This window comes from Hemitrygon akajei, chromosome 7, assembly GCF_048418815.1.
Source record: "Hemitrygon akajei chromosome 7, sHemAka1.3, whole genome shotgun sequence".
NCBI lineage: Eukaryota > Metazoa > Chordata > Chondrichthyes > Myliobatiformes > Dasyatidae > Hemitrygon > Hemitrygon akajei.
This window is the reverse complement of record NC_133130.1, coordinates 122,181,749-122,198,321: the sequence shown is the minus strand read 5'-3', so window position 1 is coordinate 122,198,321 and position 16,573 is coordinate 122,181,749. Positions and strand designations below refer to the sequence as shown.

At 43.4% G+C, this 16,573-nt stretch overlaps 1 protein-coding gene across 1 annotated transcript in view; it reads left to right on the top strand.

Annotated features, from left to right (window-relative positions):
• The window catches only part of LOC140730881 (somatomedin-B and thrombospondin type-1 domain-containing protein), a 261,974-nt gene extending 245,640 nt beyond the window's left edge, over positions 1-16,334 (top strand). Inside the window, exon 5 of the mRNA XM_073051869.1 lies at positions 16,088-16,334. Coding sequence (XP_072907970.1) covers positions 16,088-16,193 — 106 coding nt within the window. The 3' untranslated portion in view covers positions 16,194-16,334. The remainder of the gene's footprint in view (positions 1-16,087) is intronic.
• The last annotated feature ends 239 nt before the right edge of the window (positions 16,335-16,573 follow it).

Below are 16,573 nucleotides of genomic sequence, written 5' to 3'. Positions count from 1 at the left end.
ATTGTGTATCAGTGGATCGAATGGCTGTATCCTGTTCCTATATTGTGTATCAGTGGATCGAATGGCTGTATCCTGTTCCTGTATTGTGTATCAGTGGATCGAATGGCTGTATCCTGTTCCAATGTTGTGTATCAGTGGATCGAATGGCTGTATCCTGTTCCTGTATTGTGTATCAGTGGATTGAATGGCTGTATCCTGTTCCTATATTGTGTATTAGTGGATCGAATGGCTGTATCCTGCTCCTGTATTGTGTTTGAATGGATCGAATGGCTGTATCCTGCTCCTGTATTGTGTTTGAATGGATCGAATGGCTGTATCCTGTTCCTATATTGTGTTTGAATGGATCGAATGGCTGTATCCTGTTCCTATATTGTGTTTGAATGGATCGAATGGCTGTATCCTGTTCCTATATTGTGTATCAGTGGATCGAATGGCTGTATCCTGCTCCTGTATTGTGTTTGAATGGATCGAATGGCTGTATCCTGTTCCTATATTGTGTTTGAATGGATCAAATTGCTGTATCCTGTTCCTGTATTGTGTATCAGTGGATCGAATGGCTGTATCCTGTTCCTGTATTGTGTATCAGTGGATCGAATGGCTGTATCCTGCTCCTGTATTGTGTATCAGTGGATCAAATTGCTGTATCCTGTTCCTGTATTGTGTATCAGTGGATCGAATGGCTGTATCCTGCTCCTGTATTGTGTATCAGTGGATCGAATGGCTGTATCCTGTTCCTATATTGTGTTTGAATGGATCGAATGGCTGTATCCTGCTCCTGTATTGTGTTTGAATGGATCGAATGGCTGTATCCTGCTCCTGTATTGTGTATCAGTGGATCGAATGGCTGTATCCTGCTCCTATATTGTGTTTGAATGGATCGAATGGCTGTATTCTGTTCCTGTATTGTGTATCAGTGGATCGAATGGCTGTATCCTGTTCCTGTATTGTGTATCAGTGGATCGAATGGCTGTATCCTGTTCCTGGATTGTGTATCGGTGGATCGAATGGCTGTATCCTGCTCCTGTATTGTGTATCAGTGGATCGAATGGCTGTATCCTGCTCCTGTATTGTGTTTGAATGGATCGAATGGCTGTATCCTGCTCCTGTATTGTGTATCAGTGGATCGAATGGCTGTATCCTGCTCCTGTATTGTGTTTGAATGGATCGAATGGCTGTATCCTGCTCCTGTATTGTGTATCGGTGGATCGAATGGCTGTATCCTGTTCCTGTATTGTGTATCAGTGGATCGAATGGCTGTATCCTGCTCCTGTATTGTGTATCAGTGGATCGAATGGCTGTATCCTGCTCCTGTCTTGTGTTTGAATGGATTGAATGGCTGTATCCTGCTCCTGTATTGTGTTTGAATGGATCGAATGGCTGTATCCTGCTCCTGTATTGTGTATGAATGGATTGAATGGCTGTATCCTGCTCCTATATTGTGTTTGAATGGATCGAATGGCTGTATCCTGCTCCTGTATTGTGTTTGAATGGATTGAATGACTGTATCCTGCTCCTGTATTGTGTTTGAATGGATCGATGGGCTGTATCCTGCTCCTGTATTGTGTTTGGATGGATCGAATGGCTGTATCCTGCTCCTGTATTGTGTATCAGTGGATCGAATGGCTGTATCCTGCTCCTGTATTGTGTATCAGTGGATCGAATGGCTGTATCCTGTTCCTATATTGTGTTTGAATGGATCGAATGGCTGTATCCTGCTCCTGTATTGTGTTTGAATGGATCGAATGGCTGTATCCTGCTCCTGTATTGTGTATCAGTGGATCGAATGGCTGTATCCTGCTCCTATATTGTGTTTGAATGGATCGAATGGCTGTATTCTGTTCCTGTATTGTGTATCAGTGGATCGAATGGCTGTATCCTGTTCCTGTATTGTGTATCAGTGGATCGAATGGCTGTATCCTGCTCCTGTATTGTGTATCAGTGGATCGAATGGCTGTATCCTGCTCCTGTATTGTGTTTGAATGGATCGAATGGCTGTATCCTGCTCCTGTATTGTGTATCAGTGGATCGAATGGCTGTATCCTGCTCCTGTATTGTGTATCAGTGGATCGAATGGCTGTATCCTGCTCCTGTATTGTGTTTGAATGGATCGAATGTCTGTATCCTGCTCCTGTATTGTGTTTGAATGGATCAAATTGCTGTATCCTGTTCCTATATTGTGTTTGAATGGATCGAATGGCTGTATCCTGTTCCTATATTGTGTTTGAATGGATCAAATTGCTGTATCCTGCTCCTATATTGTGTTTGAATGGATCAAATTGCTGTATCCTGTTCCTATATTGTGTTTGAATGGATCGAATGGCTGTATCCTGCTCCTATATTGTGTTTGAATGGATCAAATTGCTGTATCCTGTTCCTGTATTGTGTATCAGTGGATCAAATGGCTGTATCCTGCTCCTGTATTGTGTATCAGTGGATCGAATGGCTGTATCCTGCTCCTGTATTGTGTTTGAATGGATCGAATGGCTGTATCCTGTTCCTATATTGTGTTTGAATGGATCAAATTGCTGTATCCTGTTCCTGTATTGTGTATCAGTGGATCGAATGGCTGTATCCTGCTCCTGTATTGTGTATCAGTGGATCGAATGGCTGTATCCTGTTCCTATATTGTGTTTGAATGGATCGAATGGCTGTATCCTGCTCCTGTATTGTGTTTGAATGGATCGAATGGCTGTATCCTGCTCCTGTATTGTGTATCAGTGGATCGAATGGCTGTATCCTGCTCCTGTATTGTGTATCAGTGGATCGAATGGCTGTATCCTGTTCCTATATTGTGTTTGAATGGATCGAATGGCTGTATCCTGCTCCTGTATTGTGTTTGAATGGATCGAATGGCTGTATCCTGCTCCTGTATTGTGTATCAGTGGATCGAATGGCTGTATCCTGCTCCTGTATTGTGTATCAGTGGATCGAATGGCTGTATCCTGCTCCTGTATTGTGTATCAGTGGATCGAATGGCTGTATCCTGTTCCTATATTGTGTTTGAATGGATCGAATGGCTGTATCCTGCTCCTGTATTGTGTTTGAATGGATCGAATGGCTGTATCCTGCTCCTGTATTGTGTATCAGTGGATCGAATGGCTGTATCCTGCTCCTATATTGTGTTTGAATGGATCGAATGGCTGTATTCTGTTCCTGTATTGTGTATCAGTGGATCGAATGGCTGTATCCTGTTCCTGTATTGTGTATCAGTGGATCGAATGGCTGTATCCTGCTCCTGTATTGTGTATCAGTGGATCGAATGGCTGTATCCTGCTCCTGTATTGTGTTTGAATGGATCGAATGGCTGTATCCTGCTCCTGTATTGTGTATCAGTGGATCGAATGGCTGTATCCTGCTCCTATATTGTGTTTGAATGGATCGAATGGCTGTATCCTGTTCCTGTATTGTGTATCAGTGGATCGAATGGCTGTATCCTGTTCCTGTATTGTGTATCAGTGGATCGAATGGCTGTATCCTGCTCCTGTCTTGTGTTTGAATGGATTGAATGGCTGTATCCTGCTCCTGTATTGTGTTTGAATGGATCGAATGGCTGTATCCTGCTCCTGTATTGTGTATGAATGGATTGAATGGCTGTATCCTGCTCCTATATTGTGTTTGAATGGATCGAATGGCTGTATCCTGCTCCTGTATTGTGTTTGAATGGATTGAATGACTGTATCCTGCTCCTGTATTGTGTTTGAATGGATCGATGGGCTGTATCCTGCTCCTGTATTGTGTTTGAATGGATCGAATGGCTGTATCCTGCTCCTGTATTGTGTTTGGATGGATCGAATGGCTGTATCCTGCTCCTATATTGTGTTTGAATGGATCAAATTGCTGTATCCTGTTCCTGTATTGTGTATCAGTGGATCGAATGGCTGTATCCTGTTCCTGTATTGTGTATCAGTGGATCGAATGGCTGTATCCTGCTCCTATATTGTGTTTGAATGGATCGAATGGCTGTATCCTGCTCCTGTATTGTGTATCAGTGGATCGAATGGCTGTATCCTGCTCCTGTATTGTGTTTGAATGGATCGAATGGCTGTATCCTGTTCCTATATTGTGTTTGAATGGATCAAATTGCTGTATCCTGTTCCTGTATTGTGTATCAGTGGATCGAATGGCTGTATCCTGTTCCTGTATTGTGTATCAGTGGATCGAATGGCTGTATCCTGCTCCTGTATTGTGTATCAGTGGATCGAATGGCTGTATCCTGTTCCTATATTGTGTTTGAATGGATCGAATGGCTGTATCCTGCTCCTGTATTGTGTTTGAATGGATCGAATGGCTGTATCCTGCTCCTGTATTGTGTATCAGTGGATCGAATGGCTGTATCCTGCTCCTATATTGTGTTTGAATGGATCGAATGGCTGTATTCTGTTCCTGTATTGTGTATCAGTGGATCGAATGGCTGTATCCTGTTCCTGTATTGTGTATCAGTGGATCGAATGGCTGTATCCTGCTCCTGTATTGTGTTTGTATGGATCGAATGGCTGTATCCTGCTCCTGTATTGTGTATCAGTGGATCGAATGGCTGTATCCTGCTCCTATATTGTGTTTGAATGGATCGAATGGCTGTATCCTGTTCCTGTATTGTGTTTGAATGGATCGAATGGCTGTATCCTGTTCCTATATTGTGTATCAGTGGATCGAATGGCTGTATCCTGCTCCTATATTGTGTTTGAATGGATCGAATGGCTGTATTCTGTTCCTGTATTGTGTATCAGTGGATCGAATGGCTGTATCCTGTTCCTGTATTGTGTATCAGTGGATCGAATGGCTGTATCCTGCTCCTGTATTGTGTTTGAATGGATCGAATGGCTGTATCCTGCTCCTGTATTGTGTATCAGTGGATCGAATGGCTGTATCCTGCTCCTATATTGTGTTTGAATGGATCGAATGGCTGTATCCTGCTCCTGTATTGTGTATCAGTGGATCGAATGGCTGTATCCTGCTCCTATATTGTGTTTGAATGGATCGAATGGCTGTATCCTGCTCCTGTATTGTGTTTGAATGGATTGAATGGCTGTATCCTGCTCCTATATTGTGTTTGAATGGATCGAATGGCTGTATCCTGTTCCTGTATTGTGTATCGGTGGATCGAATGGCTGTATCCTGTTCCTGTATTGTGTATCAGTGGATCGAATGGCTGTATCCTGCTCCTGTATTGTGTATCAGTGGATCGAATGGCTGTATCCTGCTCCTGTCTTGTGTTTGAATGGATTGAATGGCTGTACCCTGCTCCTGTATTGTGTTTGAATGGATCGAATGGCTGTATCCTGCTCCTGTATTGTGTATGAATGGATTGAATGGCTGTATCCTGCTCCTATATTGTGTTTGAATGGATCGAATGGCTGTATCCTGCTCCTGTATTGTGTTTGGATGGATCGAATGGCTGTATCCTGCTCCTGTATTGTGTTTGAATGGATCGAATGGCTGTATCCTGATCCTATATTGTGTTTTAATGGATCGATGGGCTGTATCCTGCTCCTGTATTGTGTTTGAATGGATCGAATGGCTGTATCCTGCTCCTGTATTGTGTTTGAATGGATCGAATGGCTGTATCCTGCTCCTGTATTGTGTTTGAATGGATCGAATGGCTGTATCCTGCTCCTGTATTGTGTTTGAATGGATCGATGGGCTGTATCCTGCTCCTGTATTGTGTTTGAATGGATCGAATGGCTGTATCCTGCTCTAGTATTGTGTATCAGTGGATCGAATGGCTGTATCCTGCTCCTGTATTGTGTTTGAATGGATCGAATGGCTGTATCCTGCTCCTGTATTGTGTATCAGTGGATCGAATGGCTGTATCCTGCTCCTATATTGTGTTTGAATGGATCGAATGGCTGTATCCTGTTCCTGTATTGTGTCTCAGTGGATCGAATGGCTGTATCCTGTTCCTGTATTGTGTATCAGTGGATCGAATGGCTGTATCCTGCTCCTGTCTTGTGTTTGAATGGATTGAATGGCTGTATCCTGCTCCTGTATTGTGTTTGAATGGATCGAATGGCTGTATCCTGCTCCTGTATTGTGTATGAATGGATTGAATGGCTGTATCCTGCTCCTATATTGTGTTTGAATGGATCGAATGGCTGTATCCTGCTCCTGTATTGTGTTTGAATGGATTGAATGACTGTATCCTGCTCCTGTATTGTGTTTGAATGGATCGATGGGCTGTATCCTGCTCCTGTATTGTGTTTGAATGGATCGAATGGCTGTATCCTGCTCCTGTATTGTGTTTGGATGGATCGAATGGCTGTATCCTGCTCCTATATTGTGTTTGAATGGATCAAATTGCTGTATCCTGTTCCTGTATTGTGTATCAGTGGATCGAATGGCTGTATCCTGTTCCTGTATTGTGTATCAGTGGATCGAATGGCTGTATCCTGCTCCTATATTGTGTTTGAATGGATCGAATGGCTGTATCCTGCTCCTGTATTGTGTATCAGTGGATCGAATGGCTGTATCCTGCTCCTGTATTGTGTTTGAATGGATCGAATGGCTGTATCCTGTTCCTATATTGTGTTTGAATGGATCAAATTGCTGTATCCTGTTCCTGTATTGTGTATCAGTGGATCGAATGGCTGTATCCTGTTCCTGTATTGTGTATCAGTGGATCGAATGGCTGTATCCTGCTCCTGTATTGTGTATCAGTGGATCGAATGGCTGTATCCTGTTCCTATATTGTGTTTGAATGGATCGAATGGCTGTATCCTGCTCCTGTATTGTGTTTGAATGGATCGAATGGCTGTATCCTGCTCCTGTATTGTGTATCAGTGGATCGAATGGCTGTATCCTGCTCCTATATTGTGTTTGAATGGATCGAATGGCTGTATTCTGTTCCTGTATTGTGTATCAGTGGATCGAATGGCTGTATCCTGTTCCTGTATTGTGTATCAGTGGATCGAATGGCTGTATCCTGCTCCTGTATTGTGTTTGAATGGATCGAATGGCTGTATCCTGCTCCTGTATTGTGTATCAGTGGATCGAATGGCTGTATCCTGCTCCTATATTGTGTTTGAATGGATCGAATGGCTGTATCCTGTTCCTGTATTGTGTTTGAATGGATCGAATGGCTGTATCCTGTTCCTATATTGTGTATCAGTGGATCGAATGGCTGTATCCTGCTCCTATATTGTGTTTGAATGGATCGAATGGCTGTATTCTGTTCCTGTATTGTGTATCAGTGGATCGAATGGCTGTATCCTGTTCCTGTATTGTGTATCAGTGGATCGAATGGCTGTATCCTGCTCCTGTATTGTGTTTGAATGGATCGAATGGCTGTATCCTGCTCCTGTATTGTGTATCAGTGGATCGAATGGCTGTATCCTGCTCCTATATTGTGTTTGAATGGATCGAATGGCTGTATCCTGCTCCTGTATTGTGTATCAGTGGATCGAATGGCTGTATCCTGCTCCTATATTGTGTTTGAATGGATCGAATGGCTGTATCCTGCTCCTGTATTGTGTTTGAATGGATTGAATGGCTGTATCCTGCTCCTATATTGTGTTTGAATGGATCGAATGGCTGTATCCTGTTCCTGTATTGTGTATCGGTGGATCGAATGGCTGTATCCTGTTCCTGTATTGTGTATCAGTGGATCGAATGGCTGTATCCTGCTCCTGTATTGTGTATCAGTGGATCGAATGGCTGTATCCTGCTCCTGTCTTGTGTTTGAATGGATTGAATGGCTGTATCCTGCTCCTGTATTGTGTTTGAATGGATCGAATGGCTGTATCCTGCTCCTGTATTGTGTATGAATGGATTGAATGGCTGTATCCTGCTCCTATATTGTGTTTGAATGGATCGAATGGCTGTATCCTGCTCCTGTATTGTGTTTGGATGGATCGAATGGCTGTATCCTGCTCCTGTATTGTGTTTGAATGGATCGAATGGCTGTATCCTGATCCTATATTGTGTTTTAATGGATCGATGGGCTGTATCCTGCTCCTGTATTGTGTTTGAATGGATCGAATGGCTGTATCCTGCTCCTGTATTGTGTTTGAATGGATCGAATGGCTGTATCCTGCTCCTGTATTGTGTTTGAATGGATCGAATGGCTGTATCCTGCTCCTGTATTGTGTTTGAATGGATCGATGGGCTGTATCCTGCTCCTGTATTGTGTTTGAATGGATCGAATGGCTGTATCCTGCTCTAGTATTGTGTATCAGTGGATCGAATGGCTGTATCCTGCTCCTGTATTGTGTTTGAATGGATCGAATGGCTGTATCCTGCTCCTGTATTGTGTTTGAATGGATCGAATGGCTGTATCCTGCTCCTGTATTGTGTATCAGTGGATTGAATGACTGTATCCTGCTCCTGTATTGTGTTTGAATGGATCGAATGGCTGTATCCTGCTCCTGTATTGTGTTTGAATGGATCGAATGGCTGTATCCTGCTCCTGTATTGTGTATCAGTGGATCGAATGGCTGTATCCTGCTCCTATATTGTGTTTGAATGGATCGAATGGCTGTATCCTGCTCCTGTATTGTGTATCAGTGGATTGAATGACTGTATCCTGCTCTAGTATTGTGTTTGAATGGATCGAATGACTGTATCCTGCTCCTGTATTGTGTTTGAATGGATCGAATGGCTGTATCCTGCTCCTGTATTGTGTTTGAATGGATTGAATGGCTGTATCCTGCTCCTGTATTGTGTTTGAATGGATCGAATGGCTGTATCCTGCTCCTGTATTGTGTATGAATGGATCGAATGGCTGTATCCTGCTCCTGTATTGTGTTTGAATGGATTGAATGGCTGTATCCTGCTCCTGTATTGTGTTTGAATGGATCGAATGGCTGTATCCTGCTCCTGTATTGTGTTTGAATGGATTGAATGACTGTATCCTGCTCCTGTATTGTGTTTGAATGGATCGATGGGCTGTATCCTGCTCCTGTATTGTGTTTGAATGGATCGAATGGCTGTATCCTGCTCCTGAATTGTGTTTGGATGGATCGAATGGCTGTATCCTGCTCCTGTATTGTGTTTGAATGGATCTAATGGCTGTATCCTGCTCCTGTATTGTGTTTTAATGGATCGATGGGCTGTATCCTGCTCCTGTATTGTGTTTGAATGGATCGAATGGCTGTATCCTGCTCCTGTATTGTGTTTGAATGGATCGAATGGCTGTATCCTGCTCCTGTATTGTGTTTGAATGGATCGAATGGCTGTATCCTGCTCCTGTATTGTGTTTGAATGGATCGATGGGCTGTATCCTGCTCCTGTATTGTGTTTGAATGGATCGAATGGCTGTATCCTGCTCTAGTATTGTGTATCAGTGGATCGAATGGCTGTATCCTGCTCCTGTATTGTGTTTGAATGGATCGAATGGCTGTATCCTGCTCCTGTATTGTGTTTGAATGGATCGAATGGCTGTATCCTGCTCCTGTATTGTGTATCAGTGGATTGAATGACTGTATCCTGCTCCTGTGTTGTGTTTGAATGGATCGAATGGCTGTATCCTGCTCCTGTATTGTGTTTGAATGGATCGAATGGCTGTATCCTGCTCCTGTATTGTGTATCAGTGGATCGAATGGCTGTATCCTGCTCCTGTATTGTGTTTGAATGGATCGAATGGCTGTATCCTGCTCCTGTATTGTGTATCAGTGGATTGAATGACTGTATCCTGCTCTAGTATTGTGTTTGAATGGATCGAATGACTGTATCCTGCTCCTGTATTGTGTTTGAATGGATCAAATTGCTGTATCCTGCTCCTGTATTGTGTTTGAATGGATTGAATGGCTGTATCCTGCTCCTGTATTGTGTATCAGTGGATCGAATGGCTGTATCCTGCTCCTGTATTGTGTTTGAATGGATCGAATGGCTGTATCCTGTTCCTATATTGTGTTTGAATGGATCAAATTGCTGTATCCTGTTCCTGTATTGTGTATCAGTGGATCGAATGGCTGTATCCTGTTCCTATATTGTGTATCAGTGGATCGAATGGCTGTATCCTGTTCCTGTATTGTGTATCAGTGGATCGAATGGATGTATCCTGTTCCTGTATTGTGTATCAGTGGATCGAATGGCTGTATCCTGTTCCTATATTGTGTATCAGTGGATCGAATGGCTGTATCCTGTTCCTATATTGTGTATCAGTGGATCGAATGGCTGTATCCTGTTCCTGTATTGTGTATCAGTGGATCGAATGGATGTATCCTGTTCCTGTATTGTGTATCAGTGGATCGAATGGCTGTATCCTGTTCCTGTATTGTGTATCAGTGGATCGAATGGCTTTATCCTGCTCCTGTATTGTGTATCAGTGGATCGAATGGCTGTATCCTGTTCCTATATTGTGTTTGAATGGATCGAATGGCTGTATCCTGCTCCTGTATTGTGTTTGAATGGATCGAATGGCTGTATCCTGCTCCTGTATTGTGTATCAGTGGATCGAATGGCTGTATCCTGCTCCTATATTGTGTTTGAATGGATCGAATGGCTGTATTCTGTTCCTGTATTGTGTATCAGTGGATCGAATGGCTGTATCCTGCTCCTGTATTGTGTATCAGTGGATCGAATGGCTGTATCCTGCTCCTGTATTGTGTTTGAATGGATCGAATGGCTGTTTCCTGCACCTGTATTGTGTATCAGTGGATCGAATGGCTGTATCCTGCTCCTATATTGTGTTTGAATGGATCGAATGGCTGTATCCTGTTCCTGTATTGTGTATCGGTGGATCGAATGGCTGTATCCTGTTCCTGTATTGTGTATCAGTGGATCGAATGGCTGTATCCTGCTCCTGTATTGTGTTTGAATGGATTGAATGGCTGTATCCTGCTCCTGTATTGTGTTTGAATGGATCGAATGGCTGTATCCTGCTCCTGTATTGTGTATGAATGGATCGAATGGCTGTATCCTGTTCCTGTATTGTGTATCAGTGGATCGAATGGCTGTATCCTGCTCCTGTATTGTGTTTGAATGGATTGAATGGCTGTATCCTGCTCCTGTATTGTGTTTGAATGGATCGAATGGCTGTATCCTGCTCCTGTATTGTGTATGAATGGATCGAATGGCTGTATCCTGCTCCTGTATTGTGTTTGAATGGATTGAATGGCTGTATCCTGCTCCTATATTGTGTTTGAATGGATCGAATGGCTGTATCCTGCTCCTGTATTGTGTTTGAATGGATTGAATGACTGTATCCTGCTCCTGTATTGTGTTTGTATGGATCGATGGGCTGTATCCTGCTCCTGTATTGTGTTTGAATGGATCGAATGGCTGTATCCTGCTCCTGTATTGTGTTTGGATGGATCGAATGGCTGTATCCTGCTCCTGTATTGTGTTTGAATGGATCGAATGGCTGTATCCTGCTCCTGTATTGTGTTTTAATGGATCGATGGGCTGTATCCTGCTCCTGTATTGTGTTTGAATGGATCGAATGGCTGTATCCTGCTCCTGTATTGTGTTTGAATGGATCGAATGGCTGTATCCTGCTCCTGTATTGTGTTTGAATGGATCGAATGGCTGTATCCTGCTCCTGTATTGTGTTTGAATGGATCGATGGGCTGTATCCTGCTCCTGTATTGTGTTTGAATGGATCGAATGGCTGTATCCTGCTCCTTAATTGTGTTTGAATGGATCGATGGGCTGTATCCTGCTCCTGTATTGTGTATGAATGGATCGAATGGCTGTATCCTGTTCCTATATTGTGTTTGAATGGATCGAATGACTGTATCCTGCTCCTGTATTGTGTATGAATGGATCGAATGGCTGTATCCTGCTCCTGTATTGTGTTTGAATGGATCGATGGGCTGTATCCTGCTCCTGTATTGTGTTTGAATGGATCGATGGGCTGTATCCTGCTCCTGTATTGTGTTTGAATGGATCGAATGGCTGTATCCTGTTCCTGTATTGTGTTTGAATGGATTGAATGGCTGTATCCTGCTCCTGTATTGTGTATCAGTGGATTGAATGACTGTATCCTGCTCCTGTATTGTGTTTGAATGGATCGAATGGCTGTATCCTGCTCCTGTATTGTGTTTGAATGGATCAAATGGCTGTATCCTGCTCCTGTATTGTGTATCAGTGGATCGAATGGCTGTATCCTGCTCCTGTATTGTGTTTGAATGGATCGAATGGCTGTATCCTGCTCCTGTATTGTGTATTAGTGGATTGAATGACTGTATCCTGCTCCTTAATTGTGTTTGAATGGATCGAATGGCTGTATCCTGCTCCTATATTGTGTTTGAATGGATCGAATGACTGTATCCTGCTCCTATATTGTGTTTGAATGGATCGAATGGCTGTATCCTGCTCCTATATTGTGTTTGAATGGATCGAATGGCTGTATCCTGCTCCTGTATTGTGTTTGAATGGATCGAATGGCTGTATCCTTCTCCTGTATTGTGTATCAGTGGATTGAATGACTGTATCCTGCTCCTGTATTGTGTTTGATTGGATCGAATGGCTGTATCCTGCTCCTGTATTGTGTATCAGTGGATCGAACAGCTGTATCCTGCTCCTATGTCTTATGACTCAATGGGTTCATTGGCAATTGAAGGTGACTGGAGGGATGTATTGAAAATATGGGGAGAATTTATAAGGGTAATTGTGAATAAAGTATGAATGACTTGTTGATGGTCAGAACAGATTCGATGGGTAAAGGGTCTGTTTCTATGCTGTGTAACTCTGTGATACATGAGGTATCGCTAGTCGGCTTTTGTTCAGTGCGGTGGGATGCAGCAGCAAGCCGTGTAAGTGATCAGATGCAGTCTCTGTAACAGACAGAAGGATGTCGCCTGGCAGCGAGAGGGTTTCAACATGGGATGAACTGCATGGAGCTTCTGCAGGAGCAGGATCTGCGATAGTTCACTCAAACCATCTGCAAGATGAGAGGAAACAGTTAAGGAAGTATCTCTCCGAGGACAGAGATCTCAGTGCCAAGGTCAGGTGACCCTAGCACAAGATTAAGGCTCCATTTACATGGAAACGACACCACTGAACATCATTGTCTTTGTAAATGCCTTGAGAATGTTGCTGCACAGATTGTATTACAAGATGGTTAGGTCAGAAGCCAAGGCTAACGATCCAAGGAACTGGAGCTCAGATCCCAATCAGGTTTTGCAAATTTGAATTTATTTTTCAACATGATGTTTTTAAAACATCATCACTGCAAAAGTACAGTTGTTTTATCAATGGTTTGTGGCATTTTTCTGGGCTAATTTATATGCAGGTTCAAAATCAGAATCAGGTTTAATATCACCAGCATACGTCATGAAATTTTGTTGACTTTGCAGCAGCACAGAAATTTTGTTGTCTTTACATATATATATGTAAATGAAATAAGTAGTGCAAAATGGAATAAAAAAGTAGTGAGGTAGTGTTCACGGGTTCAATGTCCATTCACAAATCGGATAGCAGAGGGGAAGAAGCTGTTCCTGAATTAATAAGTGTGTGTCTTCAGGCTCCTGTACCTCCTCCTGGATGGTAGCAATGAGAAGAGGGCAGGCCCTGGGTGATGGGGATCCTCAGAGACTTAAAATTGCTTACTCTTTCCACTTCTGATCCCTCTCTGAAGACTGGTGTGTGTTCCTCCATCTTACCCTTTCTGAAGTCCACAATCAGTTTTTTGGTCTTACTGACATTGAGTGCGAGTCTGTTGCTGTGACACCACTCAACTAGGTGGTAATCTCACTCCTGTATGCCCTCTCATCACCATCTGAAATTCTGCCAATAATATGACTGAGATGGGGTAAGAAACCATTTCGTTGGTAAGTCAAGTACTTCTCTTAAACACTGAAATCGAGCTTGCATGTACCGCTTACACCCACTGCTCGTTCCATCAAGGAATGTGGGGAATTTGTACAGAGGTGTGGAATATTATGAAGGGTGTTGATAGTGTCAATGCACGCAGGCTTTTTCTCCTCTGGATTCAACATTCAAGATTGTTTAATGTCATTCCCAGTTCACAAGTCATAGAGTCATAGAAAAGTCCAGCACAAAAAAAGGCCTTTCGGCCCATCTGGTTCATGCCAAACCATTTAAATTGCTCTCCAAGTGTAAATAGACAATAGGTGCAGAAGTAGACCATTCGGCCTTTCGAGCCTGCACCGCCATTTTGAGATCATGGCTGATCAATTACTATCAATACCCGGTTCCTGCCTTGTCCCCATATCCCTTGATTCCCCTATCCATAAGATACCTATCTAGCTCCTTCTTGAAAGCATCCAGAGAATTGGCCTCCACTACCTTCCGAGGCAATGCATTCCAGACCCCCACAACTCTCTGGGAGAAAAAGTTTTTCCTTAACTCTGTCCTAAATGACCTACCCCTTATTCTCAAACCATGCCCTCTGGTACTGGACTCTCCCAGCTTCTGGAACATATTTCCTGCCTCTATCTTGTCCAATCCCTTAATAATCTTATATGTTTCAATCAGATCCCCTCTCAATCTCCTTAGGGGAACAAAATAATTGTTACTCCAGTCCAATGCAGCACAAACAAAAAAAGCAATGAGATAAAAAACACAATAATAAAAACAAAACAACAAATATAAATACATAAGATAGCTAATACACATAGATTGTATGTCCATAAAGTGACACTAGGCACAGGAGTGTCTGTACCTGAGGTGACTGACAGGAAATGATAAAGTAGTGGTGGTTGGGGGTGTGGAGGGGTGCGTTTGTGGGTGGAGATATTGATCTGCCTTACTGCTTGGGGAAAGTAACTGTCTTTCAGTCTGGTGGTCCTGGTGTGGATGCTACGTAGCCTTCTCCCTGCTGGGAGAGGAACAAACAGTCCATGAGAAGGGTGGGTGGGGTCCTTCATGATGTCACTGGCCCTCTGTGGTACTTTCTGTATACATATTGTTACGGATTCAGGCAACAATAAATATTTATGAGTTAGGCAAGGGTATTTATAACAAATAACACGTTTATTAAACACTGAAAACAAACCCCCCCAAAAGTAAACAAATCACTAACATAACCGGAAATCAGCTGCTGTGCGGCAGCTTAAACAGTTCTTAAAGCAATGAAGCTTACAGTCCTTAAAGCGATGTTGCAAGAACAGTTCTTTAAAGTAGTATTGCCAAAAGTTGCCAAAAATGCTCACAGTCCATTTAAGGGAGAGACTTTTTAAGACGATTTAAATTCTCTTTCACGTCGTTTTTCTTCAGTCCCCGAAGTCGAACTTTTCCCACGAAGAATTTTATGAAACAAAACGGCTTAAAGGCACTGACCTTTTCTTCCACACTGTCCTCAATCTTTTCTGCTATTTCGCAGAGATTAACACGAGAACAGTCAACGAAATCCTTCCGAATAAGGATCAAATAAGGTCGAACCCGTTTCACCGTCAAAATCGATTCTCCTCGATCTTTAACTCCCGAACTCCGATCTTCACTCTCCACTGACTCTCAACTAGCAGTATTGTAAAGAAACTGCTGGCAATGACCTTTTAAACTTTAGGCATTAGATAAAACTTCATTTTTCAACTAAACTGCGTCATCACATTAAATCACGCAGTGGCATGAAGTCAACATGGCAAATCCAGCCACGAACTGCCCCTCCTCACAGGGAGGGGTCCTCCTTTTTATACCCTGTAAAAAAAACCTGTCACATGATCTCTACTGGCGGGAAAATGACATCACTCCACCATCACGACCATTACCTCAAGTCCAGTATAGCTTCAACCCCAGTCACATGACAAGGGTACCACTGTCATGTGTCACGAGTACATAACAATATGCCCTTGAGGGCAGGCAGGAACCAGAGGTCAAAGGTTTTTAGAGTATGAGGTGAAATGTTTAAGGGGAATCTGAAGAGGAATTTCTTCACACGGAGGGTGGTGAGAGTGTGGAACGAGCTGCCAGCGCAAGTGGTGCATGTGAGCTTGATTTCAACATTTCAGAGAAGTTTGGATGGGTGTAGGGATGGAAGGGAGTTGGAGACCTATGGTCTGGATGCAGGTTGATGGGACTAGGCAGAAGACTAGATGGGTTGAAAGGCCTGTTTCTGTGACGTACTCTATGATTAATTGTATCATAACTTGGAGGGGACAAGTTTCCAGCATTTGTAAATATTTAAATCCTAAAATGTTGGGGCCTTAAAGTTGCTTCACTGACTGAGCTTTCTGTTCTCTCCTTCCAGGACCTTCTGGATAGTTGCTTCCCACACGGGATGTCACGGATCGTGGGTGCGCCAATCACTGCGGGCGAACTGCCAGTGCCCCCCACAGTCACTGATCTTCATCTAATGCACTCTGTGAAGCTAGCAGTTCCCCGAGACCCACAGGAAATGGGTTGGGGAGGCTGCAGAGTTTCGTCACCACTCCTAGACATGTCACATAGCAGCGAGAGAGAGAGAGAGAGAGAGAGGGCGAGGGGGGGAGAGAGAGAGGGGGGGGGGGGGGGAGAGAGAGAGAGAGAGCCAGAGAGTGAGTGAGTGAGAGAGAGAGAGAGAGATAGGGAAAGAGGGAGAGAAGGTGTGAGAGAGAGGGAGATGGGAAGAGAGGGACAGAGAGATAGGGAGAAAGAGGAGGAGCATGAGAGAGAGGAAGAGTGACAGAGAGAGAGGAAGAGTGACAGAGAGAGAGAGAAGTATGAAAGGTAGCCATATAAGCTTGCTGCATGCTTT